The following is a 26,191-nucleotide window of genomic DNA, read 5'->3' on the forward strand; positions in this document are numbered from 1 at the left end:
ACGTATGCATGCGTTTCCAAACATTATTTTAGATATTCGCGAGTTAATCATCAGCATTCCCTCTTTACCGATTTGCACGTATGCACACGTTTCCAAACATTATTTTAGATATTCACAAGTTAATTCTGAGCATCCTGTAGAATCGGACGGTCCGTTTCTCCGCGGTTTGCTACTGTAAAGACGTAAGTATGGTTATTATTTATTTAAATCTTGATACATACATGCGGTTTTATTTCTCATCGAGTATGTTATTCTTATCAAGTTAAAAAATTTTAATAACATATTCCGAAATAAAATGTTGAGTAAACGTCATCTGTCGATTTACACAAATAGCCTGCAAACACTGAACGTAAGTGAACAAACTGGGACTTTGCAGTCATTTTTATCGAGAAACAAATATACTTAAGACTATAAGTATGTAGATAATTCGAGCACGACCTACAACACACATACTCAATACTTACAATCGCTCGCGTTTAACTGCTGATTGCTGATAAATTATAAACTAACGCAATTAAAAAAATAAAATTTTGTATAATTTATTTTTAGGGCAAGAAGGGTACGCAATATAATGGAAATAAAACTTAAAATTTCAAAAATAATCGCTTTAAGCGCTATATTATGGCTTGCGTATGAATTAAAAGCTGTAGACAGTGTTATTGTTAGGACGAAATTAGGACTCATAAGAGGTTCCTTGATGCAAACTCGTTTGGGAAAAACCATTTATGCTTTTCGTGGCATTCGTTATGCTGAAGCACCTGTCGGATCACTAAGATTCAAGGTATAACATTTTGATTATTCAAAAGTCAAACTTGATTATTATTGAAATCATAAAAACAAACGTAACTTGTTTTATTCAGCAATCAGTGCCGGTGAAACCGTGGAGCAACGTTTACGATGCTTCTAAGGAAGGTCCAGCATGTCCAAAAGCCAAGGGTGAACTCGTCACCGAAGATTGTCTTACTTTGAATATCTACACAAACTATGTAAGTATAATAAATATTATGCATCCTATTTACTTTATGAAGCATTGAAAAATCCAAATGTCTCAGCTCCCACGAAAAAATACTAAACTAAATAAAAAACTACCCGTCATTGCATACATACATTTTGGAAGATATTACGAAGGATCAAGTCAAAGTTTCTTGGTTGGACCACGATATTTACTAGATGAAGACATCATTTTAGTAACACTCAACCACAGATTAGGAACATTAGGTTGATTGTATATTCTATTTTACTAACTTGTCAAGTAATCATTGCTAGCCACCTAAAATACTATATTTTACTTCCAAGGTTTTATCAATACTGGTGAGCATCATGCTTATGGCAATTTGGGCTTTAAGGATCAAGTCTTAGCACTCCGTTTTATCCAAAACTACATCAGTGCTTTCGGAGGCGACCCGAATTCGGTCACTTTAACGGGTCAGAGTTCGGGATCTCGAAGCATTGTGCTTCACATGGTCTCGCCTATGTCGAGAGGACTATTTCATAGAGCTATTGCCATGAGCGGATCTTCCACGACACCAATACCACCTCAGAAAGAGCAAGTCGATCTGGCTGTAAAACAGGCTAAATTTTTCAACTGCACCGCAGAAACTTTCGACGATATGTTTGAGTGTTTTATGAAACAGCCATCCGAGGCGTATGCGAAAACTGTGCCCATGTTTATGGTACAGTATGAAAAACTGTTTTTATGGTATGCTTATTTTTATACAGAATTTTATCTTTTCGATAGGAATATTCCAACAGTTTCCCTGTAACGATTTGGTACCCATCGATCGAACCAGAGGTTCTCGGGCATGACAGATTTTTATCAGATGAGCCAGAAAAACTGATGAAAAAAAGACAGATTTATAACCCTGTACCTTTGATAATGGGAGTGACCCAAAATGAATTTGGATTTTTAGCCTATCGTGAGAACTTTTTGTGGTTAAAAAACGCTTTCCCCATGAGTACAAATATTAAAATTCTGAATTTTCTTGTTAGCCGATGACGGAGAGGATAAGTTACACGAAGATTTGAATAGAAAATGGCACGAGCTTGCTCCACTTTGTCTTCAGTACGAACGAAATACGAATCGGTCAAAATTGATAAGTGATACTTTACGCAAATATTATTTTAATAATGAACCAATCACCCGTAAAAATGCTCATACATTGAGTAATGTAAGATAATATTATTTTTACAAGTTAACGTTAGCATTAGAAGTCATAAAAAAATCGAATATTTTATTCGCAGCTTCTTGCTAACGCTCTAGTGCATTTCCCAGTACACCGTGCTGCGAGTTTGCTATCTAACTATTCGTCATCTCCGGTATACTTCTACGAATTTGTTTATAAGGGCCGATACAGTAGACGCGTGTGGAAGGATACGAGAAAACCAAAAGGCACGATTATTCTTAACATTTTCCAAAAGAATCTTCATTTTAAATATAATTGCTATTATTACCATTTTTAGGAGGGGTCGCACATGGTGATGATTTGTTGTACCTGTTTGATACCAGATATGATACTGGTTCGGGCCTTAGAATGCCGTTCTTTAATGAGACTGATCCGGAAATTTTTATGGTTGAAAGGTTGACGAAATTATGGGCGCATTTTGCGAGAACTGGAGAGCCATTACCAAAGGAGTCAGGCCTATTTGGAAATATTACTTGGGAACCCTTAAAATCAGAAGGAAAACCCTATCTTGAGATGGGCAAGAATTTTACTATTAAAAAGGGCTTTCTTGATGAAACAATGAGATTATGGGATAACTTATTCCCATAAAAGTGAGCATCTTTTGTAGTTACTTATATAAAAAAAAAATAAATTTTCAATATGCATCAGTATTATTTCGAACGACACAATTCTTATCACCCCGAATCACTTGCCCTTCAGCTATTTTTTCATTAATGCAATACACAATATAGCGTAAAAACCCAAGATTTAAATCAGTATTTAAGTAACGAAGCTATTAATACTGTTATCACTGCGAAATTCTCTTATTATCCGCATGTATGTTTTTGCTAGTGCTCTATTTACACTTTCCTGATGCGATTCCGAAAACTGTGCTGCGGTAAATACACAGAGAACATAATAATGACTCAATCCTCGCAGGTCGTCGGCTTTAATTGCCATTGCGTGGCTGAGCCATAAGTAAAGCCTTCAATAAATGTCTATTTTTATTGTTCTGTTATTTTTGCGTTCTGACCAAGAGTACTTTGTTAAAAAGTCTCGATGAATCAAGCTAAATTATTACAAACAAAATTAAAAATTTTTAGCAGTGATATGCACACATTTTAATTAACAGGCGGCCAATAAAGAAAAAGTGTAAAAAATAAACAATGACTTTTTTATCGCGTGCCTACGTGGATGCAGATACGATTACTATGAATGATATCGTACGAAATTAAAAAGTTTAATAAGTCTATTGAATGTAACGCGAGAATGAGTTCAGATATGACAAATTGTTGGGCCAATTTTATTAATAGTACAATGATTGTTACAGAGTTATCTTGAAAGTTCTTCTTTCAGTGATTCTTCAGAGAAGAAAGTTAACCAGCGATATACAGGAAATGAAAGTTTTAATAAAATTAATCTATAAAGTACTCAAATAGTTTATGAGAAACAGAAATGTAATATCTATCCTCATTCACTATGCAGTAGCCGTCTATAAAAAGGAGCTGCTCGTAACGGGAAGACTCCAGTGCTGAAGAGCCGATCGAATGAACATGTCGTTCGATCTCGTATTCTGTCTGCTGTGTTGCATTGTCGCGTGTAGCTATGCTGCAAGCGAAGAGCCGCAGGTGCAAACCTCGTTGGGTCGCATCAAAGGCTCATTGATGAGTACCCGGCTCAATAAAACTATCTACGCTTTCAGAGGCGTGAGGTATGGCAAATCACCCGAAGGGGAGAGGAGGTTTAAGGTTAATAGCATTTTTTATATATTTTTATAATAATCACGTGCACGCATTTTAACTTGTGTTTGTGTTTTAGCAAGCCGAACCCGTTGATGCATGGAGCGACATCTTCGATGCTACGAAAGAGGGACCAACTTGCCCGAGACCCGAAGATCCCGAACTCAGTAGCGAGGATTGCTTAAGACTCAACGTTTACACTACAAAAGTTTGTGAATTTCTTTGATAAGATTCCTCATTACTATAAACTACTTATGTTTACCAAGCTGTTACATTTTCAAAAAAGCTACCCGATGCTGCAAATAAGGTGAGCCGTCCCGTCATCGTATTCTTCCATCCAGGAGGCTTCTACGGTTTTTCAGCCCAGAGCTACGTTTTCGGACCGCAGTATTACCTCGATCACGACGTCGTGCTGGTCACCGTTAACTACAGACTCGCAACTTTAGGTAAAATTGTACCCAACGATTCATAGCTTCTATAAAAGCTTAAAATCTATTAGGAAAAATAAATCCCATCCAGGTTTCATCGCTACCGGCGATGCCCGAGCTCCGGGAAACCTCGGTTTCAAGGACCAAGTGGTGGCCCTCCGCTGGATTCAAAAGAACATCGCCTCGTTCGGCGGTGATCCTAACTCAGTCACCATCACCGGCTGCAGCGCCGGCTCCTGGAGCGTAATCTTCCACTTGATGTCGCCCATGTCCAAGGGTCTGTTCCATCGAGGTATCGCCATGAGCGGATCTCCCACGACACCTGATCTTCTGCCTACTCATCAGACACATCTGGTCATCAAGCAAGCCGGTTTTGTGGGCTGTCCTACGAATAGCCTCGACGCTGCTTTCGAGTGCTTGAAGAAGGTGCCGTTCAAGCAGCTCAGCGAATCCTTGCCCAAATTTTTGGTATGAGTATACGGGTTGTCAAGTAGATAGGTGCCAGCTATGGTCAGACCCGAAGTAAGATTTTTCTATGACTGGTTCTACGTTTGTACAGGAATGGTATTATGACCCAGTGCTGATTTGGTCACCCGTTGTGGAGCCTGATATACCAGGAGTGGAAAGATTCCTCACAGCCCAGCCAGTTGATCTCTTACAATCCAAAGATTTCCAACATGTTCCTCTCATAACTGGCATCACCAAAGAGGAGTTCGCTTCGTGGCCTATGGGTAAATATCCAGGCTTATTTACTCCGAAAAATAACAAATCATTGTGTAATGTGTTTATTTTTTAGTCGCCCTTCAGCAAGCCCGTAACGGGCACAATTCCATATACCAAAACATAACGAAAAACTGGGAGTTCGCCGCACCAATAAGCTTCCAATACGAGCGCAACACTGATCGCTCCAAGCACATCAGTCGCGAGATCAAAAAGTTCTACTTTAACGACGAGCCGATTTCGGCGAAGAACGGCGAGAACCTCGGACTGGTAAATCGCGGTTTTATAATACGTCCAAAATCGCCTCAAATGAAGCAAACGCGCTATACTAAACTAGCAAATTCTGCTCGAATATAGATCTACGCGGACGCGCTCATCGGTTTTCCCGCGCACCGCTTCGCCAACCTGATTTCCGTGAACTCACGTGCGCCTGTCTACCACTACCAGTTCACATATCAAGGACGGTTCAGCTTCGCCGTCTGGCCAGACACCCAGAAGCCTTACGGTTAATATAAGATATTTCTCGTTGATCCATTTGGTACTGATAAAATTATTATATTTTCGTTTAAAGGAGTCGTTCATCAGGATGATCTGCAGTACCTGTTCTACATGTCTTTTGGCTTTCCTTTTTTCAACGCTACTGATCCGGAGACTGTCATGGTGGAGAAGTTGACAGCCATGTGGGTGAACTTCGCCAAAACCGGTGAGCCCATACCCAAGAACAACGATCTGTTCAAAGGCGTGACTTGGTCCACCTTGGACTGGAGCAAGAGGAATTATTTGGAAATTGGCGAAAGGCTGAATATGAAGAACAACATGTACTCTGACAGATACGCTCTGTGGGAAAGGCTGTTTCCCCTGGCGCCTGTTGCCAAGGCGTACCGGTAAAGATTAAATGTATGTTTGTTGATTCAACATTTTCGATAAAGACGACCGTAAAGATCTAAAAAAAAATTTTATTTTTTATTTTTATCCCATTTTACTAAAAACAGCTCCTTGTTCTATGTGTCTTTTATATATATTTTTAAACAATCAACTGCTTAGCTGATCGACTCATCCGAGTGATAGTTTTCTAGACTTTCCTCCTTCTGTTCGTTGAAGTATGATCATTTACAATCGATTAATTAAATCTGGCAGATTTCCAAGAATTCTATGATATTGCATATGAAATAAATATATACCAAACGGTATCTATAAACAAGACGTCAGTCTTTCGGAGAACCGATCCCATCCCTCTGATTACCCTCACACTACATATTGTCCTCTAGCACGACCGCAGCTCGTCGCCTATAAAATCAGTCGTTAGCTACAAGTCTCGCCACAGTACCGTATCCTCGATCGAGCGAACATGTCGATCGGTCTCAAGTGTGCGTCTTTGCTGCTGCTTCTAGCGGCGGTAGCCGGTAGCTATGCCACGGAACCGGAGGTGCGAACATCACTGGGTCGCGTTAGGGGCTCGTTCATGAACACGAGGTTGAACAAGACCATCTATGCTTTCCGGGGCGTGAGGTACGGAAAGTCTACAGAAGGGGAGAGGAGATTCAAGGTAAGTCGTTTAAATGATATCAAAAGTTAAATAAAATACTATTTTCCTGATGCGATTCCTAAAACCAATTTAATTTTCCGAGATGTCAATGTTGCGGTCGCGTTCGCGCGGCAGAACTGTACACGAGGAAACTTTTGGAAAAATTATCACCAAACGTGTATAATGTCATGACGCACGATTACGTTTTGTTTGATTTGCTAATGCGGTCTAGTACGTGTGTGCATAATCCTCGGCTATGTTTAACGACTCGACGGTTATCTCGCGATATTATATCTGCGTTTGTATGATTTCAAAAACCGGCTAATCTCATCAAATGTTCATGATTATGTCGCTGATTTTCAATAACCGCTCAAGACACAAACATCAGCAGTACGCATTTTTAAATATGCAGATATCGCAGTAAAAGCTATTTCAGCTCATAATAATGCATTATCAGCTTGTCGTGTCGGAGATGAGTAAGACGTCGCAATAGAACACGTACTACTCACTCGAAAATAAATAGTTTTTCTTTTAATTGCTCTAATCGTTTTTAATCTTCACAAAGTTTTTACACGGGTTTTGAGCTAAAGGCACGTTTCAAGATAAATGGTCTAATGCGAGTGTGAACGCACTACCTGAAAATTACGCTATAGCGATCTAATCGTTGTTTTTGTCGGACGATTTTTTAGCAAGCTGAACCCGTGGAGGCATGGACGGGCGTGTTCGACGCTTCGAAGGAGGGTCCTTCCTGTCCACTACCAGCCGTACCTGAGCTGGCCAGCGAAGACTGCTTGAGGCTCAACGTTTACACTACCAAAGTTAGTGAATCTCACATTTTCTGTGGAAGTTAAAAAAATGATAACGGATTTAATATGGTTTATCCACTCAGTTGCCAGATTCCAGGAACAAGGTAAACCGCCCAGTCATCGTGTTTTTCCATCCCGGTGGTTTCTACGGCTTCTCAGCCCAGAGCTACGTTTTCGGGCCCCAGTATTATCTCGACCAGGACATCGTCTTGGTGACAGTTAATTACAGGCTCGCTACCTTCGGTAAGTGTAGGGACATTATCCCAAGTACCACCGTGACCAATTAGAGTCGTTTCGAAATCTAGGAAAAGGTGAATAGAAGCGTAATTATGTCGATAATACTCTAGGTTTCATGAGTACCGGCGATGCCCGAGCTCCGGGAAACCTCGGCCTCAAGGACCAAGTGGTGGCCCTTCGCTGGGTCCAGAAGAACATCGCCGCGTTCGGCGGTGACCCCAACTCCGTCACCATCACCGGCTACAGCGCCGGCTCCTGGAGCGTCGTTCTCCACCTCATGTCCCCCATGTCCAAGGGCCTGTTCCATCGCGCCATCGCCATGAGCGGCTCACCCACGACTCCGGACCTTATGCCCACGAAGCAGCCAGAACTGATTCTCAAGCAGGCCAAGTTCGTCGACTGTCCTTACGACAACGTTGACGTGGCTTTGGAGTGTCTGAAGAAGGTGCCGCACCAGAAAATCAGTGACTCTATGGAAATGTTTAGGGTAAGTGTATAGTAGTTCAACGATGGATCAGTAGATGCGGGTCGTGTTGGGTCAGACGCGCGTTCGTTGTGTTACTATTGAATTCTTGCGCGCAGGAGTGGTACGGAGATCCCACCTTGATCTGGTCCCCGGTCGTGGAGCCCGAAGTCCCCGGAGTAGAGAGATTCATCACGGCCCAACCTGTCGACCTCCTGAGAACGAAGAACTTCCAGCACGTGCCCCTTATAACCGGCATCACCAAAGACGAGTTCGCCGGAGCACCTCTCGGTGAGTATTCCCTCGACATTGTTGACATCGTTCATGTTCTAACGCCCGATGGTCGCAGTCGCTCTCGAGGCGGCATTGAAGGGCGACGACTCGATCTACCGCAACACGTCCGCGAACTGGGAGCACGCTGCTCCCATCAGCTTCCAATACGAGCGCGACACCGAGCGTTCCAAGCACATCAGCCGCGAGATAAGGAAGTTCTACTTCAATGACCAGACCATCAGTACCAAGAACGGCAGAAATCTCGGACTGATCTACGCCGACGCTCTCATCGGTTACCCCAACCATCGTTTCGCCGACCTGGTCGCTTCCAACTCTCGCGCTCCCGTCTGGAACTACATGTTCGTCTACCCGGGACGCTTCAGCTTCTCCGTCTGGAGTGACACTCAAAAACCATACGGTGAGTCGAGTCTAATATCCCGTGAGAATTCAATTTTCTAAATTGGCCATCTTTCTTCGCAGGCGTTGTTCACCACGACGATCTGCAGTACATCTTCTACATGTCGTTCATCTTCCCCTTCTTCAACTCGACCGATCCCGAGACGAAGCTGGTCGAGAAGATGACCGCCATGTGGGCTAACTTTGCCAAAACCGGCGAACCGATTCCCAAGCACAACGAGCTGTTCAAGGGTGTCACCTGGCCCCTTCTCAAGCCGAAAACCAACAACTACCTGGAGATCGGGGAGACCTTTACCGTCAAGAGCAACATGTACCCCGACAGATACGCTCTATGGGACAGACTCTTCCCGTTGCCACCCGTTTCATGTACACAATGAATAAAAAAAAGCATGTAATAAATCTAATCCCGAGTTTATTCTTGATGAACCGTTCGCTCATCCTAAAGCTTGCCAATAAAGAACGGCGATGAAGACAAAACGCATTGTCCACACGCAAGCGCAATAAAAAAAGCCGCGCGCACGCCTACTCCACGTAAAAAAAAAACATCGACGCACACGACGTAGAAGCTCACCTATACTACGGGACCGGCAAAAAGCCCACACACACGCCGATCGCGAAAACAATCGTTGTGTAACGAGCAGCCGCTGACTCAATGGTGGTTATCAGCGTGTGCCACGAAGCGCTGCAAAGATGTCATTGTCGCCAAAGGTGTGTCCGCCCGCGCGAGCGCGCGCCGTTAAAGTGCCTCATCCTCTCGCGTGAAACTATATGTATACAGCGCTCGTTTTCGTAGCGAAGCGATCACCCGTATATGCTTTTTTGTCGATAAAAACGGCGAGATAATCGCGCGATATGTGACTAATCCGGTAGCGCGCGGGTAATGAATGCGCGAGTTAAGTAATGCAATCGGCCGCGTAAAAAGGCTCATTACGCGAAATTGAAGCGGAGATGAGCCGACGGAAAATTTGATCGGCGGCGAAGGAACGACTTTTTATAAGCAGTCAGACGCGTTTATTATAAGATTATTCTTGGCACAGATCTCCGCGCGCTGGCTTTTTCCGTTGAGGACCGACTTTCTTGCTTCGGAATTAATTTCCCCAACGATTGCGTGCTGCGTTACAGCGACGGAGCGCAATACGTTTCAAGTTTTCCAGAGAGGATGCAGACGTCCGTTCTCGATTCTTCACCCGTGAGTGTTTCTTTCCTCGAAAAGGCGCAACATGTGCAGGTGCCGGCGCAGCAGCAGCAGCTATAGCGGAGAGATCTGCACCCATCGCTCGAATAATCGCGAAGCGCCATTGTTCCAGCAGCGGCGGGTGGCTGTCATAATGGTATCGTTCCCACGCGCTCGTCTTCCTGCGTCTCTCTCTCTCTCTCTCTCTCTCTCTCTCTCTCTCTCTCTTTCCGTGGCTCCGAGTCTCGCGTATGTATGCTCGTGCGTACGTACGTATGTAAGCGGCGGCAGCAGCCGGTACGACCTATAAAGCGCAACACTTGACTCATCCACTCAGTATTAGCCGCGACCTCGAGTCGTGCGTGTCGACGCTTGTCTGCGCGGGAAATACGAAAAACGATGGCGGGCAAAGTCGAGCTACCTTCGCTGCTGCTGCTGCTGTGTCTTGTGACTGTGATCGCCGCTTTAGGAGTGAAAGCCGAGGATGAACCGAGCGACGAGGCGCTCGAGGTCCAGGCGCCTTTGGGAAAGCTCAAGGGAGCTTTCATGGAGACCAGGTTGGGCAAGAAGATCCTGGCGTACAGGGGCGTGAGGTACGCCGAACCGCCTACGGGTCAACAGCGCTTTCAGGTGATTACCAATTTCATCGTAGCCCACGATTTCGCATAATTTCAAAGCACGCAGGGCGAGTATAACAAACAATCAAATCACGTGATTAAACATTACGGTTGGCTCGCGTGGTTGCACGAAAGACGATCACGAGCTTCTGCAGCGATCACGAGACGTCGTCTCGCGCCAAGGCTCGGGAGTATAGAGACGGACAATGTAGGTACAGTGTATATCAAACGGCCGGTTAATTCGGTCGAGACGTGCGCGCTTTGCTCGCTCTGTTGTGCTGCAGCTGCGCGCGGCGAATCCGCCCGAACCGAGCGTAATCGACAGTGCAATAGTTTTTTCGATCTGCACTTTCAAACATTTCGTCAGTGTTATTGTACAGAGTCAACAGCGACGACCTATAATGCAGACGTTCACGCTTCAGCGAGCCCATCATCGGGTCGCACTTATGCAATTTTTTCGAGCCTGAGAAATCGGTGTTTGGCATTTCACTTGGCGCCGTGAGAATTCCCCAGACTCGTGTTTTTTATCCTTGAAACGCATTATGCAAATTGCTCTGGGAGATGACGAGGAAACTTAACGGCTTGTTGTTTGGACAGTTTTTTTTCGCGTCATTGAGCTCAGCTGATAATATTTTGCAAACAGCTCGTGCACACAAAAATAAGAAAAACGTATGCATTTCTGAGTACGTGATTTGACTTTCGCAGCCTCCGATTCCCGCGAAGCCATGGGACAACGTGTTCGACGCATCGGAGGAAGGTCCGGCCTGTCCCCAAGGCTACGCAGAGAATCAATCCGAGGACTGTCTTCGCCTGAACGTGTACACCACGAAGGTATAGGATACGACGCGTATCCGAATGTATTATTTCTCCGTAGCGAATCACCGAGCTAATGGAATATTGGATTTCTCGTCAGCTGTCGAGCGCGGGCGAGATCGTGAAGCGACCGGTGATAGTGTACTTCCATCCCGGGGGCTACTACTCATCCTCGGCTCAAAGTTTGATCGACGGGCCGCAGTTCCTGCTGGACCACGAAATCGTGCTGGTGACCGTCAATTACCGGCTGTCGTCGTTAGGTATCAGACTTCTCGTCTGATTAGAACGTTTAAACTTATTCGTTAGCGGCCACACGTATTTAGTTTTGCAAACGACTCTTCCGAATAGGCTTCATGAGCACCGGCGACTCGCTGCTCCCGGGCAACCTGGGCCTGAAGGACCAGGTCGAGGCCCTCCGCTGGGTCAAGAAGAACATCGCGGCCTTCGGGGGCGACGCGAACTGCGTCACGATAACCGGCTACAGCGCCGGCTCCTGGAGCGTCTCGTTGCACCTGGTGTCGCCGATGTCGAAGGGCCTCTTCCATCGGGCCATCGCCTCGAGCGGCTCGGCCGTCTACCAGGAGCAGCTGCCCAGCAATCAGAGCCACCTGGCCAAGAAGCAGGCCGAGCTCCTCGGCTGTCCCACTGACACAGTTGGCAACATGCTCGTCTGCCTCAACACCAAGAGCGCCGAGGACTTTGCCAGCAGCGTCGGGGAATTCTTCGTGAGTGCGCGAGAGGCTGCTTTTTGCAATTTTTCTTTTCTCTTTTGTTCCCACCGATCGATAATCGGAGAAAATCGTCCGTCTCGAAGGAATGGCACAACAACCCGATTCTGCAGTGGCTGCCGGTGGTCGAGCCGGAAGTCCGCGGGGTGGAGCGCTTCCTCCCGGCCCAGCCGATCGACCTCATAAGGCAGGGCAAGTTCCACAAGGTTCCTCTCATCACCGGAGTCAGCAAAGACGAGTTCGGCGGCCGCATCGTCCGTGAGTTAAACCGTAAACGCTCTATTAAAAAAATCGAGATCGAGACTCTTACGCCCGCTGCGCTATTCTGCTTTTCAGCGATGATCGAGCAAGCGAGAAGCGGCAACAACTCGATGTTCGACGACCTGAACGAGGAGTGGGACAGATTGGCGCCGATCAACTTCCTCTACGAACGGGGCACCAATCGCTCCAAGGAGATCAGCCGAAAGCTCAAGGAGCACTACCTCCACGGCAAGCCCGTCGGCGTCGAAAACTCCGAGGGTCTCGCTCGCGTAAGCTGCGGTTACTCTGCTAGAGCAAACCGTGAATTTCAAAAGACGATTATAGAGGAACGCGAATTTGAATTTTAACAGCTCTTCGCCGACGGCGTAATTGGCTACTCCGTGCACCGACTAGTCAACTTGCTGGCCGAAGCCTCGGAGCAGCCGGTCTACTATTACAAATTCACGTACCAGGGTCCTTACAGTCACGTCACTTGGAACGACACCAAAAAGCCCTACGGTAAGGCATTATCGATCTCGTACTGGCTCTCGAGAGCGATTCTGTTTTCACGAGAGAATTGTCTCCCTCCTCCCCCGCAGGGGTCGTTCACCACGACGATCTGCTCTACCTATTCCGGGTGAGCTTCTTCCCGGACTTTGACAAGGACTCGCCGGATCTGAAGACGGTCGAGCGCATGACGGCCATCTGGTCGAACTTTGCCAAGACCGGCGAGCCGATTCCCAAGGACGACCGGAACTTTGCGAACGTCAGCTGGGAGAGGTACAGCGCGAAGGAGAAGAAGTACCTGGAGATCGGCAGCGAGCTCGTCCTCAAGGCCGGCCTCAACGCCGAGAGGATGGAGCTCTGGGACAAGCTGTTCCCCGTCCCCCTGTTACTTCCGACGGAGTAGCGAGACACTAAAATGCTTGTTTTCGGTCGGGAGGTCGAAAGATGTCAGTCATGCCTGAATCATCGCTCAGCGGTTCTGTTCTTCGCAAGATTTGCCAATAAAATGTACATACACACATATAGCTATAAATAAACCACGACATAATAAAATAACAGCTTTGTTTACTCGAAAAGCTCGGCCTCGGCTCTCGTCGTTTCCCCGCAGCCAACGAGCCATCCCGCCGGCGGCAAAGGCCTCTCGCGCGAAAGGCGATTAGCGAGAAAAGAGACGAGTGCGGCCTTTAAAGGGCAAACGGAATACGCCTGCGCGCAGCGGCGTACTCTCACTTCCGAGTCCAGCCGATTTCCGCATCGGATTCCCGTACACAAGGGGCTGTGAGAGAAGAGAGACGGCAAAGTCCGAGCACATCGGAGGATACAAGTGCACTTGTAGCGTTGTGGCACAGGAGTAAAATACATAGCGGAATAAAGTCCGGAGCGGCGCGCGTGCGCGTATCCAGCAGAGCGGCAGTCGTCGTTATTAGACTGGCGCTCGCTCGTCGACGGCGACATCAGTAGTCTCGCGGCGGCGCCCGCGTCGTCGTGTGCAGCGCCGGAGCTGTCCCTACTCGTCGGGCTCGAATGCAGCGCATCGTCCTCGGCGCCGCCCGCTACTGAGATGGCCGAGCGCTTGGCCTACTTAGAGCTGCCCGGATAGACGATCCTCAAGGTTGGCTCATTTTTTCGCTCTTCTCTCGCCTCGCCTTGTACCCGCACTGTCCTCGCGTCCTCTCTCTCTCTCTCTCTCTCTCTCTCTCTCTCTTTCGAGAAAGCTGATGTGTGCTTTGCGCTCTCTGTGTCGCAACCGCGGAGGGGGTGGCGAGGGTGCAGTGCACACGCGGCAGTCGATATAATGTCGAGCCAACGGGGGGTGGGAGTGCACTCGCCTGTGTACGCGCTATATGCCGCCGAATGCGGCGAGTTGCCGAGCGCGAGAAGGAGGCTTTCTCTCTCTCTCTCACAAATTCGACGTGCACGACTTTCACCTCGGAAAGATGCGTCGCTGCGCGATTCAGTTTATGCACAGAGTCGCGCGCTCTCTCGCTCTCCGGGAATATAATTATAACCGTGATCGATATATTGATGATGCACGAGCATGAAACTTTCATTCGGCTCTCTAGACAGCCGTCAACTCGTTTGAATTCTGATATACTTAATTTATCGCGCAACAATACAAGCGGGGAATCCCAGCTGCAAACACGTGGGACGACGTGCGTTTGCGTATATAATGACAGGCCAAGGAATTGATCGGGGAGGCATGATCGGCGTCTCTCGGGGGAACTGATTGATTCGCGCCGCCGAGAGAGACGCGGAAGTCAGCCACCCCCATCGCAGTCGAAAGAGAGCATGAGTGTATATATATATATATATAGCTATAGACAGATGTATTACATACCGCGAGAGAGTGAGGGTGGTATAGGCTGCAAGTTGCCGCGGGCGACTACTGTTGTTACGCGCCGCGCGCGGCCCCTTTGTGTGCGCGGGGGGGGGCCGAACGCGTCTGGACGTGTCTGGCAAGTTTTCCTCGATTGCAAAAGTTTCGCGCCTGAAAACAGAGACTGCGAGTTAGATTGGCTGTAGATTGGAAGGGAATATTTGACAAAATACCCATTAATATCTTCCTGGTCGACAGCAGAGTGCAGAATGTTCAACATGGCGAGCAGCAACAAGACGCCCGAGATGAACTACACGTGCGAGATCTGCGGCCGCGAGGGCTTCAACGACGAGGAAATGCGCTCGCACATGGCTCTCTACCACCTCAAGGGCGCTGCGAACTGTCCCTTCTGCGACCTCGGCGAGATCTCCCCCGCGGAGATGCTGCTGCACGTCAACAGCGCGCACCTCGACTACCTTACGCCCAGGTTCGTTCGCTCACGCCGGTCACTTATGCGCGATCACTGTCTAAACTAAATTCCACAAGTATACGTTAGGGGAAATTCAAAAGACCAGTAGAATGACAGTAGCGAAAACTCTATAGATGGCGTTGATCCTCGCATCTCAGCGGAAAGCGCGCCAATCTCTGCTGGTCCGTTTGTTGTTGTTGTCCTATTCCAATAGCCGGCCATAACACGGCGGAGAGTAGACATTTTTATTTATTATTTTTTAAGTATTTTAACCGTACAGTATTGACACGATGTTGACAACGAAATACCGCAACCTGAACAAGAAGCGGAAATTGTAACTATATTATTTATTCAGAGAAATCGTTTGAACAAGGAGTAACGCACTCGATTCCGTGTCCGATAACAGCACACCGGACGAAAACGACATGATGGCGTTCATCGACGACGACGCGATCCTGGATCAGCAGCAGGAACATCGTCGGATGAAGCAGCGGGGCGGCGACGACGCTCGAGGTATCGCCGCTTCGTCCTGCAGCGGCAGCAGCACCACCTCCTCGACCTCGACCCTCTGCTCCTCGCCGTACCGGCAGAACGGCTGGTCCACTCCGCCGAGCTCGTCCAGGTCGTCCGCGACACTCGTCAAGAGGGAAGAGGCCTCCTCTGCGGCAGCAGCTTCTTCCGCGGCTGGCAGCTCGCTTGTCAACAATAACAACAACAATAACAACACTAGTCATGTAAATAATGGTGAGAAATCGACCCTTGTTTGCCTGCCGGACCACTGGCCAGTTGTTCAATGGGGAAAACCTTTAGTTCCAGAAAGCACGGCGGGCCATGGTTCTCCACTGCGCTCCAGTTTGAATCTTCAATTGCGCTCGCATGCAACTCCTAAGCTTCCAGTACAAGAATGTCCAATGTGTCCTTATAGTTCAGACAGTCCACTCAGACTGGAAGAACATATCAACCGTCAGCACTTTGACCTAACGTCGCCGTCTCTTCCACCTGAGTCTCCCCCAACTCGAGATAGTACATTCAACTGCCCGTTCTGTGTCACATCCTTTCCCAATTCATCTGACCTGGAGTTACACGTCAACATTGAACACAAAGATATATTAAGGTAACCTTTGGTCTGCATCCATATCTAAATCTATGTATCACCAGCTGTTCTCAAGCAACTCGATTCAACCACAGCCCAGCAAAAGCAGCATCTCCTTACTCGGACGTAGCCACCAGTGGTGGAGAGACTCCGTCGTGTCCTGTCTGCCTGAGCACTTTGTTCAAGAACAGCGATGAACTCACAGCCCACATCGAGGAGCACTTCACAAAGAAAGGTACCCCCTCACCAATAACGCCGGATGCCTCCACGGATAGACTGCTCGCGCGCGATATGGAGAGGCGCGAAAAAGAAGTCAGAAGGTTAAGGGAACAGCGCGAGTTCGCGCTGCTCCAGGCACAATACGGAATGGACAATCAGGGTAACTTTAGGGAACAGAGCGTCACGAATATGCAGCGGGCTGTGTATGCTGGCGAGATGTCTGTCGCGGATTACTACGAGAAACAAATCGAGCTGAGGGTCGCTGAAAACAGCGGCATCGACGACGGAAGTTCTTGTACCAGAGGTAAGCAGTTGCTCTGCACTTGATAAATTTTTCGATGATGACCTCTTTCGACTTATAGATAAATGTGCATAAGCAAAATTTTCATTTAATTATCATCGCATTATTTCACAAAATTAATAACGTGCAAAACTCAATTTGGCTAAGTAGTCAAAAAACTTACAGGGCTGGTCCCCAAAGTACGAGCAGTTAGTCAAGCATGCAGCAATGTAGTGAGTACGTGGATGTGTTCAACGGTAGATCATTATGCTGTGACATATGGAGACAAAGGATGGGGCTGTGGTTACAGGAATATGCAGATGATGATATCTTCGCTGCTGCAGCACACAGGATACAACGAGTTAGTGTATAGAGCTTGGAGTTGTGGTGTAGGCAACAGCAGCTCCTGTGAGAATCCACAACGAAGCTCAATGCCCTCGATCTCGCGTCTGCAGAAGATGATTGAGTGGGCTTGGGCACAAGGATTTGACGTACAAGGTGCTGAACAACTGGGAGCCAAATTGGTGAATACCAGAAAATGGATTGGTGCTACAGAGGTTGTAACCTTGCTATCCAGTTTGAGAATCAGGTATGCATACTAGTTTTTCTAATTTATTATCAAGATTATAAAACGGAGTTTTTATAATATCAACACTTTCAGGTGCCAGTTGGTAGATTTTCACAGACCAACTAGCTCAGATGGTGGCCACCCAGAAATGTTTAAGTGGGTGTTGCATTATTTTCAACGAAATGACGATTTTAAACCGCCTCTGTATCTTCAACATCAGGGTATTAAATCTTGAATTGAATAATGTATATTCTAGTTATCGCATCAATTTCGCAATTTTCTAATCTGAAACTCTTCAACAACAGGTCACAGTCGAACTATAATGGGAGTGGAACAACTGAGAGATGGCTCCATAATAATGCTTGTACTTGATCCAAGTCACAGTCCAGCACAAATGGCACAGTTCAATAGCACAAGCAGTGCACCAGGAGCCATGAGGCTTGTGAGAATATCTGCTGCTGCAATGAAAGCCAGGCAATACCAAGTAGTCGCTGTGATAGGTATCATGGACACAGAAATGCAATACCAAGTAAGAAATAAATTAATTGTTCATTAGTAAATCTGTAAGGCATTCCAAAAACAAATTCAAACCCAAACGTTTGTTTGCAGCAAAGTAAGGTGCTACATTCCTTGAGGATTCCCCAAGATAGGTGAGACTTAATGACAAAGAGAACAAGCTGTTCTTGGAAAAAAAGATATTTTGATTTTAGTATAATTTCTCCCCTAGACCGTGAGATTATGTGAAAGAAAAATAATTTCCATTAAAAGAGCCTTGCGCTACTATAGCGGTTAATCAATGTTATTCTTACATTGCAAACCATCTTAATAATTAAAAAAAAAAAAAAAAAAAACATTGACATCGGAGGGTAACTCAACGTGAAAGTTAATCTGCGACACCAATGTTATTCATAAGATCTTAAATGTTAAGACGACGAATTTACCGAATTTATTCCTTAAGCATAATCGTGATAAATGTGAATTTCAGAGGGACTCAAAAATAATGTCAGCTTAAGACTAAATAAATAAATGTAAAATAAATTGACTTAAGCTTTGAAGATATAATTTTCTGTTGATGTTTCAAGTCCCTCTTGAATTCTTTAGCTTTCGAGTATTTCTCGCTTAAAGCGATTGTGCTCTCGAGGCTATCACTTTAGTCCAGATGATTCTGCGCAATTTTCGTCGAACCAATCAACAAAGCCATGGCAGTTCTTCGACCAAATCTTTCTGCATCAGGATTGGAAATGTGAAAATCATATGTTATTGTGACGATGCAATCAGTTTTTAATAAACGAAAAAGGACGCTTCAAGGAATTTAATTGTGTGTGATCCTAGTCAACTAGTCAATTCGTAGTCAATATAGCAATTTAATAGAAACAATTGTAGCGTGAAAAGGCGTATTATTTTTTATCGTTTGAACTTTTTTACCGCGGATCATTAAAGTGGGTGCCTCATATTTCCATACCTAATGCAAACAGATGCCTGTACACTTCATTATACCTTAAAAGCCACTGAAAATATATAAAGTACAACTACTTTCATACTACTTAAAGAAAAAAGTAAACATATTTAATTACTGAATCGACTTAAGGCTAAAGATGCCCTATAGCACATAAGTCTACTGCAAGCTGTGAGAAACTTCAGTCCATTTACTTGCTACTTCATTAAATCTCCAATCAATGCATAAGAAAAATTTTATGAACTTTCATGTAACGAATTCTTATTGAAACGAGTAAGTTGTACCAAATATTCCTCCTCTCCATTTATTGATTACCATAGGAAAGTATTCTTGTAATTGAAGGGGTGTGATGATGAACATTATTGAAATTGAAAAAAAAACGAAACAAAAATCACGTTATGTTTAATAGCTTGAAAATTTCTTGCGACACGAATATGTACAAAAATTGTTGTTGCAATGTTTTGGAAAGGAAAGTGTTTTATGTCAATACTTGACAAGATTTGGAATTGTTAAGCTCCACAACAAATATCCATCTGTCAAATTGAAATATACGCTTTGTTAGACATCCTAAAACAGTATTACGTTCTTTTACTAAAATGCAATGTTTTTTCACTATGTTAATAAATTCAAATAAAAGCACATACCATTGTCCATTGTTATAAATATCTTTCATCAAGGAAATTCACATAATTTGATTTTTTTAATATCCATCCAAACATACTATGAATATTAAATAAGAAAAAAACAATTTGCATCCCTTATCAACTCATTTATTTACATTATCTAACATAATGAGATTATAAACTTAATAGTATTTAAAGTACTGAGTTCCTTTTGTTTTTGGTAATACTTTTAAAGCATTCACACTTGCTGTCAGCACAGCTGCTTTGATTCGGTCCCTTGATATTTAAATTTTGAAGCCCAAGTATCGCATGCATGCTTTATGCGCCTCTATGAGGTGTCCGCACTCTGCCTCTCCCTTGGTGATGATGCTGAAATCAGAAAAGGATTGACCTTGAAGTGAATGGAGCCAAAATCGCGAAGAAATCCACTAGGAATTCAAACGAAACACTCGACCCGAAATCGTTTCCGGAGGATAAGCCTTGTTATCTGGACGTTATCTCAAACTTTACATAATAAGCGTGAAATTACGGGCTCGTGTTACATGGTGCAATAATCGAAGTTCTGGACCAATATTTTTCCCTGTCTATTTATAACAGAGACACCGACATGTATTCGCGCTACATAAAAAAAATAGCAATAGCACACCGCTACTGTTTCTCGGAATAGGCAAATTGGCGCAGATTCGTCGAGTCAAAGAGTAAATAAATACATCATAATAATCGCGTGAGCGAGCAAAAAGCCAAATATAACCTCAAAACTTACCATTCGTCCCTGACTTTCTTCGTTTCGGGACAAGCACAGCACGGCTTCAGAGGCTTCTTCTCCGAGACTTGCTTGGCCTCGACCACCTCGACTTTCGCTGAGTTGTTGCCCATTTTTATTTAAACTTTTCTTGACTAATGTCGGAATATATGCTCCTTTACGCGCTAAAGAGACGTGCCTATGTGCGATTTGTAATTATGGATCCGCCAATGAGTATTCGGGACAGCGCAAGCGCGCGTGCTTTGCGTCTTCTGCTATGATGTAAGTATATACATATATCGGAAATGCATGTTTTCTGCTCGGTCGGTACGGCAGGATAAACGGGAAATGCATTTTTGTGCGAATATTTGAACAATTGATCAGGAAGGAAGAGGGGAAGAGCATAATAAAAAGACAAATGCCGATGATTGTCTATAACATTTACGATAACGTTTTATTTGATTTTTTCATAGCCATAGCCACTGCAGCTTTTACAGATCGAACACACCGCTTAGTTTCTGTTCTCGTATTGTATATGTTATATATATATATATATATAGCTGCGCGTATATCCATCGCCGATATACAATTACATAATGTATATCGTTTTGCATCGTATATGTCGCACCCGCCGTCTCGCTCGTTCTCTCTCCGATTAAAGTCGACAAATAAAACTGCTGCTAAAAATAGACTTCTGTTCAAAATCAACTGTCTTTTTATAAGCCATTTCGAGTTTTACAGGACTATACTTTGAGTTTTTTATTTTACTCGTACATTTGCTTTATATCGATATAATAATCGTGACGCTCGGCAAGTGTCAACACTCGGTGTTCTCCTTCGGTTCACTTGAGCGAGGCGAAACGGAAAAGCTGTCGCGGAGAAACGAAAAGGAGGAGTATTATAAGTAGGTATATCGATCGCGATAAATTTCGCTCTACGTGAAATGAATATGATCTTCCTTTGGTATAATATAACAAATTCCTGCGTATTCGGCGAACTTGTACACGTATCGTATATCAATTTCATTAGTTTTTTTACCTAACTTTTGAATTTCGCTCATGCTGTGCTTCGCTTCTTTTGTGGGTCTATTTATGTACTTTATTCATTATTGTTGCTGTTCTCTCGTCTTGTTTAAGGATAATAAAAAAGTTTTAGTTTGAAACTATCTACTATAGTTGGCACAGTATTTAGTTAGGTCTATTTGATGATCAGTGTAACGTCACTAACCTTTCTTCTCCCATCGTTTCTATCTCCGTCGCATCTACGGCTAAATAAAAGTATAACATGTACACGTAACGTAACGGCACGGAGCAGTGTGTCAACTCTATTATGGTGTGTGTCTGTGTGTGTGTGTGTGTGTGTTTTAATGAAGCTACGTCAAACGAGATTGATTACACTGGTTCTCAATCTTTCTAATCTCCATTGCGCCTCGAGTGTGTGTCTCTTCCTCATCTACAGCAGCAATGTTTTTACCTATATACGCTACATTATCTTACGTCTACAACACATAACGATTTTTGAAATAAAAACGTACAAAAGTTCGATCTCTACCATTTTAGAAAGTTTAAATTAATGATTTACTTTACACAGACTCATATTTGTACATTGAGCACCTGAAATCAGTTTTGTTCAGTTTTGTTTGTTTTTTTTCACGTTTTCATTTTCATCTGCCTATAGTGTGGAATATTTTAGCCTTTACCATCGGATCCCGCGGACAACAATTCACACAGTTGAAAAGCTGTACAAAAATTAAGACACAACTTTCTTCGCAATCGTTGCATAAAAATATTTACACACGCACGACACGTTTGCGTAAAATTTCTATACAAGCATTTATACTTTTCGTATATCAAAAGCGTGTAAAATTTTGTATACATAATTGTACAGAAGAATTTTCGCTTTTACACACGAGGTCTGTGTAAAATGAAGAATTAAACACATTTTGTGTAAAATCAACGCGAGCTGGGCGCGCGCAGGATTCGACACAAAATATTTAACAAACGAAAATTTTCACACAAAACTTCCAACCGTGAAAGGAGCGTCTCAAAGAGATCGTGAGTAAATAATTGAAAAGAAAAATTCAAGCATTCCAGAAAAAATATTCCACAATCGAGCAGCTCGTAATTCAGATGTCCGCTAATCTAATAACGCAATGTTCGCCTGTAAGGTTGCACGAGAAATCTTACAAGTTCGGATCGAATGCAATATTTCTAACGCAACGCGATCTCGGGGCTCGCATCGCGTCACGTTTTGTTCGAAAGCCTCGAGTCGCTTATGCGCTCTCGCGAATACATTTTCGAAACAGACGTCTGCGCAACAAAGACAAGTATACGTACGTACATATTGTGTCTCGCAGCTGCTGACAACTCAGGGGATACGAGAACAAAAGAATGCGTTCGCCGCCGACGACGTATAATATGCAGATTGTACACAAGTATATAGTAGGACATAACGACATAATGACAATTAATTAGCGCCGCAATCGCGGCGGCCTTCGACGGCCGCTTCAATGCACTGCCCCCTGCGCGCGCGTGTGTGTGTGTGTGTGCATACGTATTGTATACCTATACAAGTATAGGCATGATTGATTGATTTCCCGAGGAGCTGTTTCAATACTCTTTGTTCCTTTTTTTTCTCGTATGCTTATTTTGTTGTCATGTATATAATTGCTTAGACGCGTGCCTCTCATTCTATGTATATAATATATATAGTATAATTGTAACCGCTATGATTTTTTGTTGTCTCTCTCTCTCTCTCTCTCTCTCTCTCTCTCTTATATAACGTATATAACGCCTATATACGAGTCGGTCACTCCGTTATACGATATATGTGTGTGTATCACGACGACGTTTACCTCTACGCCTCTCTTCCCCTCGATATAATTGAATGTGAGCAGCTCGTGAGCGAGATGTATCCTATAATGTATATATATGTGTACGAAATTTTGATTAGAACCTTCGAATATAGGTAGACTAATGAAATCGAGAGCGAACCAAGTCAACGGATCATTCTTTTAACGTCCATTAGCGCAATTGCCATCAGGGCCGCGAGGTCGAAATTATTGCCAGGATTGTGTGCGCGTTTGTCGATTCCCGATGGCGTCCGCGATAACAGTCCCCGTGCGTGATCGAGCTGTATGCCGCCACCGTCGCCTCGCGGCGCGCGCTCTGGAGCGGAAATGACGCGATATGGCCAATCGATTCCTCTTCGCGCCGCTTCGAATATTTTTTTTTTTTTTTTATTCCTTTGCTATACGTTTTAGCGGCTCTTGCTTGCTTTCGAGTGAGATCCGGCTTGACGAATGTGGTACATTAATGGAGCTCGATATAATACTGGATCCGGATAGCAGTCGGGTACAAGCATTTGCCACTATCAGCTTTTTGCATATTGTCACTGTTTTAAACGACAGGTTATTTCTCGAAAAAGTGGGAAAATCAATCGAACGAAATTCAGCAGCAACTGAAAATTTCCTCCCGCTTTTATACTAGCTCCGCTCGACTTGGGAATAGCGACAGACGCACCAATCTTCCGAGTATAATGACTTTCTTACGCTGCGATTAGTTGCTGAATACTATCTCCTTCCCTTCAACCTTGCTGAGCTTTACGCGTACGTGTGTGTAGATAATTGACTGCCTACCTCGTATACGACTATATAATATACAATAAATCACGAGCAATACAATAATTTAACCATATATTAATTAATTAATTATAATTATAATTTGATGATATGTGCGTCGAGATGTGTCTGGCGCTTTTTTCACTATTTACGCAATTATATGTATAATACGTCGAGCGTGTACTTTTTTTAAAGCCGTACGTCTTTGGCTTCACACTTTTAAAATACGTTGTATATAATATAATATACACCTATGTATATATCAACAATGTAACTTTGGCAAATTCGTATGCATATTGTATATTCCGGTTATTCAGCTGCTTTTCGCGCCTCTTCTCGAAACAGATATAGCCAAAGCTCGCTATTCCGAAATCGACATCTGTTCGCGCTCTTGAGAAAATACACACGTTATGGTATACGCAGCATGCGATACGCACAGGCAGGTAAAAAATTGCTTCTTTTGATTTTTTGCCAGAGTTTATGTGTGTGGGTCGCATATTGGGGAAACGGAAGATGGATCCTTTCTTTCTTAGGCTGCAGAGAAAAAAGTATATATATATATATACGCGTAGGTCGAGAGAAACTCGAGTATACGTTACATGGTGACACTCTTGAGCTTCGTATAATATATATATATATGTGTGTGTGTGTATATATAAGAAGCGCTGCTCGCGAAGCCGCGCTGGTTGTTATTTTTATTCTCATCATACTTATATAGTTACTCGCTTATGTATTGTTTATGTGTTTAACGTTTTTTTTTTCATCATTTTGTTTTAGTTTTTCCTTAAAATGCCTTAAACGTCTTAATCGTTATTAGCTACATCCTCGTTTGGAGTTTTGCGTTACCATTATAAGCTAATAAATATCACCTATTAGTTCCGGAAAATTTGAATAAATCTCCTACGCGTTAAAACTCATGATTAGGTTTCCTCCGTATATAATCTTCTCTGGTACATTATTTGTTTGTTTGAGTCTCGAAAAACAAGATGAGAAATTAGGCTCGTACGATGAAGCGCGCTTTTTGCGTTATTTATGCCATGCCTCTGTTAACATCAATCATTTTGCAAAAGTCATCTTACTGTTTTTACTTTTAGTCCTCAAAAAAGCAGATCCTCCGACCTACCAAGCGGTATCCAAGTTGTGAACGTTCGAGAGTGTATGTACAGAGAGCTATGCATCTTTAACAAAATACATTGTCTTAACAAGAGCGGGTGTGACATGAATAAATACAAAAAGGAAGGCCGCGGCGAAATTCGCAATATCCCTGCAGCCGGCACCGGACGACATCCTCTCCAAGATATCCATATAAACGCGTCATATACTTCTATCTCGTTCCCATCGAACGATCGATCGTCTGGCTGGCACGTGTGCCGTGTGTGTATGTGACATAATCGCGATGCCGGCAGGGTGTCCCGGAGAATGCGAGCTCGCTACCGTGTACACGGGGTAATGATTTCTCTCTCTCCCTCTCTCTCTCTTTCTTTCTACGTCTACTACCGGTGAGCGTGTATTTACAGAGTGTATATCTACACGGAGGGGGGGGGGGGGGGGGGGGGGAAATGACTCGGGTCTTTTGCTACTTCGTTTTTTCCAGCGCGCGTGCAGGCTCCTCCGAGTGGGCGGAGGGGTGTGTACGCGGGTGAGGGAAAAATCTCTCGGAGTCAGTGCAACGACGCAACAACACTTATACACACCTTGTTATATATAAACCTAGTACTAGTCTTTTGATTTTCCACTCTCCACGTGCGTTTTTTGCGTTCGCTCGATCGAGCAAGTACGAATGAAAAGGAATGAGTTGAGTTTCTGTCGTCAGCGATATTTTGATATGACGGGCACGTGCGCGGGGGTAGTGATCGCTACGGGCGTACACCCTCCTACCGAGAGACGAAATTTTGGCCGCTTCTGCATGACGTGCGCGTGGGAGTTCACTTGACGTCCCTGAGCAGCTGCTCCTCGGCCTCCTTCCTGCGCTGCTTGGCCTCCTTCTTGGCGCGCTTCTTCTCCTCCTTGGCCAGCTTCTTCGCCTCCTTCTGCCTCGCCTTCTCGGCCTTCTCCTCCTCCTTGAGTCGCGCCTTCTCGGCCTTCTCGCGCTCCTTCTCGCGCTCCTTCTCCTTCTTCGTCTTCTGCACCTCCTGGGCGACCGTCAGCTTCTTCGGCGTCGCGCCCGAGGACGAGCTGCGCTTCGAGGCGCCGTTGCCGCCGCTGGCGCTGTTGCTGCTGCTGCTGCTGCTGCTGCTGCTCGCCGCCGTCGTCGTCGCGGAGGACTTGGAGGTCGAGGCGGTCGCCGCGACGCTGCCGGTGGACTTTGAGCTCGAGGCGCTCGCCGTTGCGGACGAGCTGCCGGCCTGGGAAGGTCGTGCTGGTGGAGCCGTCTCCAGCTGCGTCACTATCTTCTGGGCGCACCTGAAACCAGACAAGCGCGATTGGTCGTTATTACTCGCGAAACCGAGGGAATAC

The 26,191-nt window shown here is 44.8% G+C and overlaps 6 protein-coding genes across 12 annotated transcripts in view; 4 read left to right on the top strand and 2 right to left on the bottom strand.

The window, feature by feature from the left end:
- Positions 1 to 114: 114 nt before the first annotated feature.
- On the top strand, positions 115 to 2,832 carry CCE-D4 (carboxylesterase clade D, member 4). The gene is given in 9 exon segments (NM_001172492.1): positions 115 to 182; positions 550 to 781; positions 861 to 986; positions 1,053 to 1,218; positions 1,297 to 1,673; positions 1,739 to 1,916; positions 1,990 to 2,168; positions 2,242 to 2,389; positions 2,461 to 2,832. Coding segments are annotated over 8 exon segments (1,695 nt in total). The 5' UTR covers positions 115 to 182; positions 550 to 571; the 3' UTR covers positions 2,772 to 2,832.
- An 855-nt stretch (positions 2,833 to 3,687) lies between these two features.
- CCE-D5 (carboxylesterase clade D, member 5) lies at positions 3,688 to 6,003 on the top strand. Its single transcript, NM_001172493.1, has 8 exons — positions 3,688 to 3,910; positions 3,981 to 4,109; positions 4,188 to 4,347; positions 4,421 to 4,797; positions 4,889 to 5,060; positions 5,126 to 5,319; positions 5,407 to 5,554; positions 5,621 to 6,003. The coding sequence occupies exons 1-8, from the start codon at positions 3,710 to 3,712 to the stop codon at positions 5,935 to 5,937; spliced, it is 1,698 nt and encodes a 565-aa protein (NP_001165964.1). The 5' UTR covers positions 3,688 to 3,709; the 3' UTR covers positions 5,938 to 6,003.
- A 335-nt stretch (positions 6,004 to 6,338) lies between these two features.
- Positions 6,339 to 13,404, top strand: LOC100116956 (carboxylesterase clade D, member 1). The gene is made up of 15 exons (XM_032600657.1): positions 6,339 to 6,595; positions 7,264 to 7,392; positions 7,464 to 7,623; positions 7,728 to 8,104; positions 8,200 to 8,371; positions 8,430 to 8,771; positions 8,834 to 9,144; positions 10,269 to 10,574; positions 11,267 to 11,392; positions 11,475 to 11,634; positions 11,723 to 12,099; positions 12,189 to 12,360; positions 12,439 to 12,632; positions 12,714 to 12,861; positions 12,942 to 13,404. The coding sequence occupies exons 1-15, from the start codon at positions 6,398 to 6,400 to the stop codon at positions 13,250 to 13,252; spliced, it is 3,483 nt and encodes a 1,160-aa protein (XP_032456548.1). The 5' UTR covers positions 6,339 to 6,397; the 3' UTR covers positions 13,253 to 13,404.
- A 400-nt stretch (positions 13,405 to 13,804) lies between these two features.
- Positions 13,805 to 18,605, top strand: LOC100116918 (zinc finger-containing ubiquitin peptidase 1). 6 transcript variants are annotated; one of them, XM_031931361.2, is made up of 9 exons: positions 13,805 to 13,960; positions 14,924 to 15,152; positions 15,541 to 15,878; positions 15,945 to 16,248; positions 16,323 to 16,750; positions 16,898 to 17,315; positions 17,388 to 17,515; positions 17,600 to 17,823; positions 17,904 to 18,605. In XM_031931361.2, the coding sequence occupies exons 2-9, from the start codon at positions 14,935 to 14,937 to the stop codon at positions 17,946 to 17,948; spliced, it is 2,103 nt and encodes a 700-aa protein (XP_031787221.1). In that variant the 5' UTR covers positions 13,805 to 13,960; positions 14,924 to 14,934; the 3' UTR covers positions 17,949 to 18,605. The 6 variants fall into 6 exon arrangements, with proteins under 6 accessions (XP_031787221.1, XP_032456796.1, XP_031787223.1 ...); XM_032600905.1 differs by having other exon boundaries at positions 14,927 to 15,152; positions 16,913 to 17,315; positions 17,904 to 18,601; XM_031931363.2 differs by having other exon boundaries at positions 16,913 to 17,315; positions 17,904 to 18,356.
- Positions 18,606 to 19,498: 893 nt separating this feature from the next.
- Positions 19,499 to 20,389, bottom strand: LOC100113542 (cytochrome c oxidase copper chaperone). Its single transcript, XM_001600447.6, has 2 exons — positions 20,137 to 20,389; positions 19,499 to 19,742 (listed from the first exon to the last, which is right to left on the bottom strand). Exons 1-2 carry the CDS (start codon positions 20,247 to 20,249, stop codon positions 19,658 to 19,660), a joined length of 198 nt encoding a protein of 65 aa, XP_001600497.1. The 5' UTR covers positions 20,250 to 20,389; the 3' UTR covers positions 19,499 to 19,657.
- A 154-nt stretch (positions 20,390 to 20,543) lies between these two features.
- The window catches only part of LOC100116875 (chromatin assembly factor 1 subunit A), a 53,158-nt gene continuing 47,510 nt past the window's right edge, over positions 20,544 to 26,191 (bottom strand). For both annotated transcript variants that reach the window (XM_032600910.1, XM_008208603.4), the window contains exon 8: positions 20,544 to 26,137. In XM_032600910.1, the coding sequence (XP_032456801.1) occupies positions 25,660 to 26,137 (478 nt within the window). In that variant the 3' untranslated portion in view covers positions 20,544 to 25,659. The remainder of the gene's footprint in view (positions 26,138 to 26,191) is intronic.

Source organism: Nasonia vitripennis, chromosome 5 (assembly GCF_009193385.2).
Source record: "Nasonia vitripennis strain AsymCx chromosome 5, Nvit_psr_1.1, whole genome shotgun sequence".
In the NCBI taxonomy this organism is placed as follows: domain Eukaryota; kingdom Metazoa; phylum Arthropoda; class Insecta; order Hymenoptera; family Pteromalidae; genus Nasonia; species Nasonia vitripennis.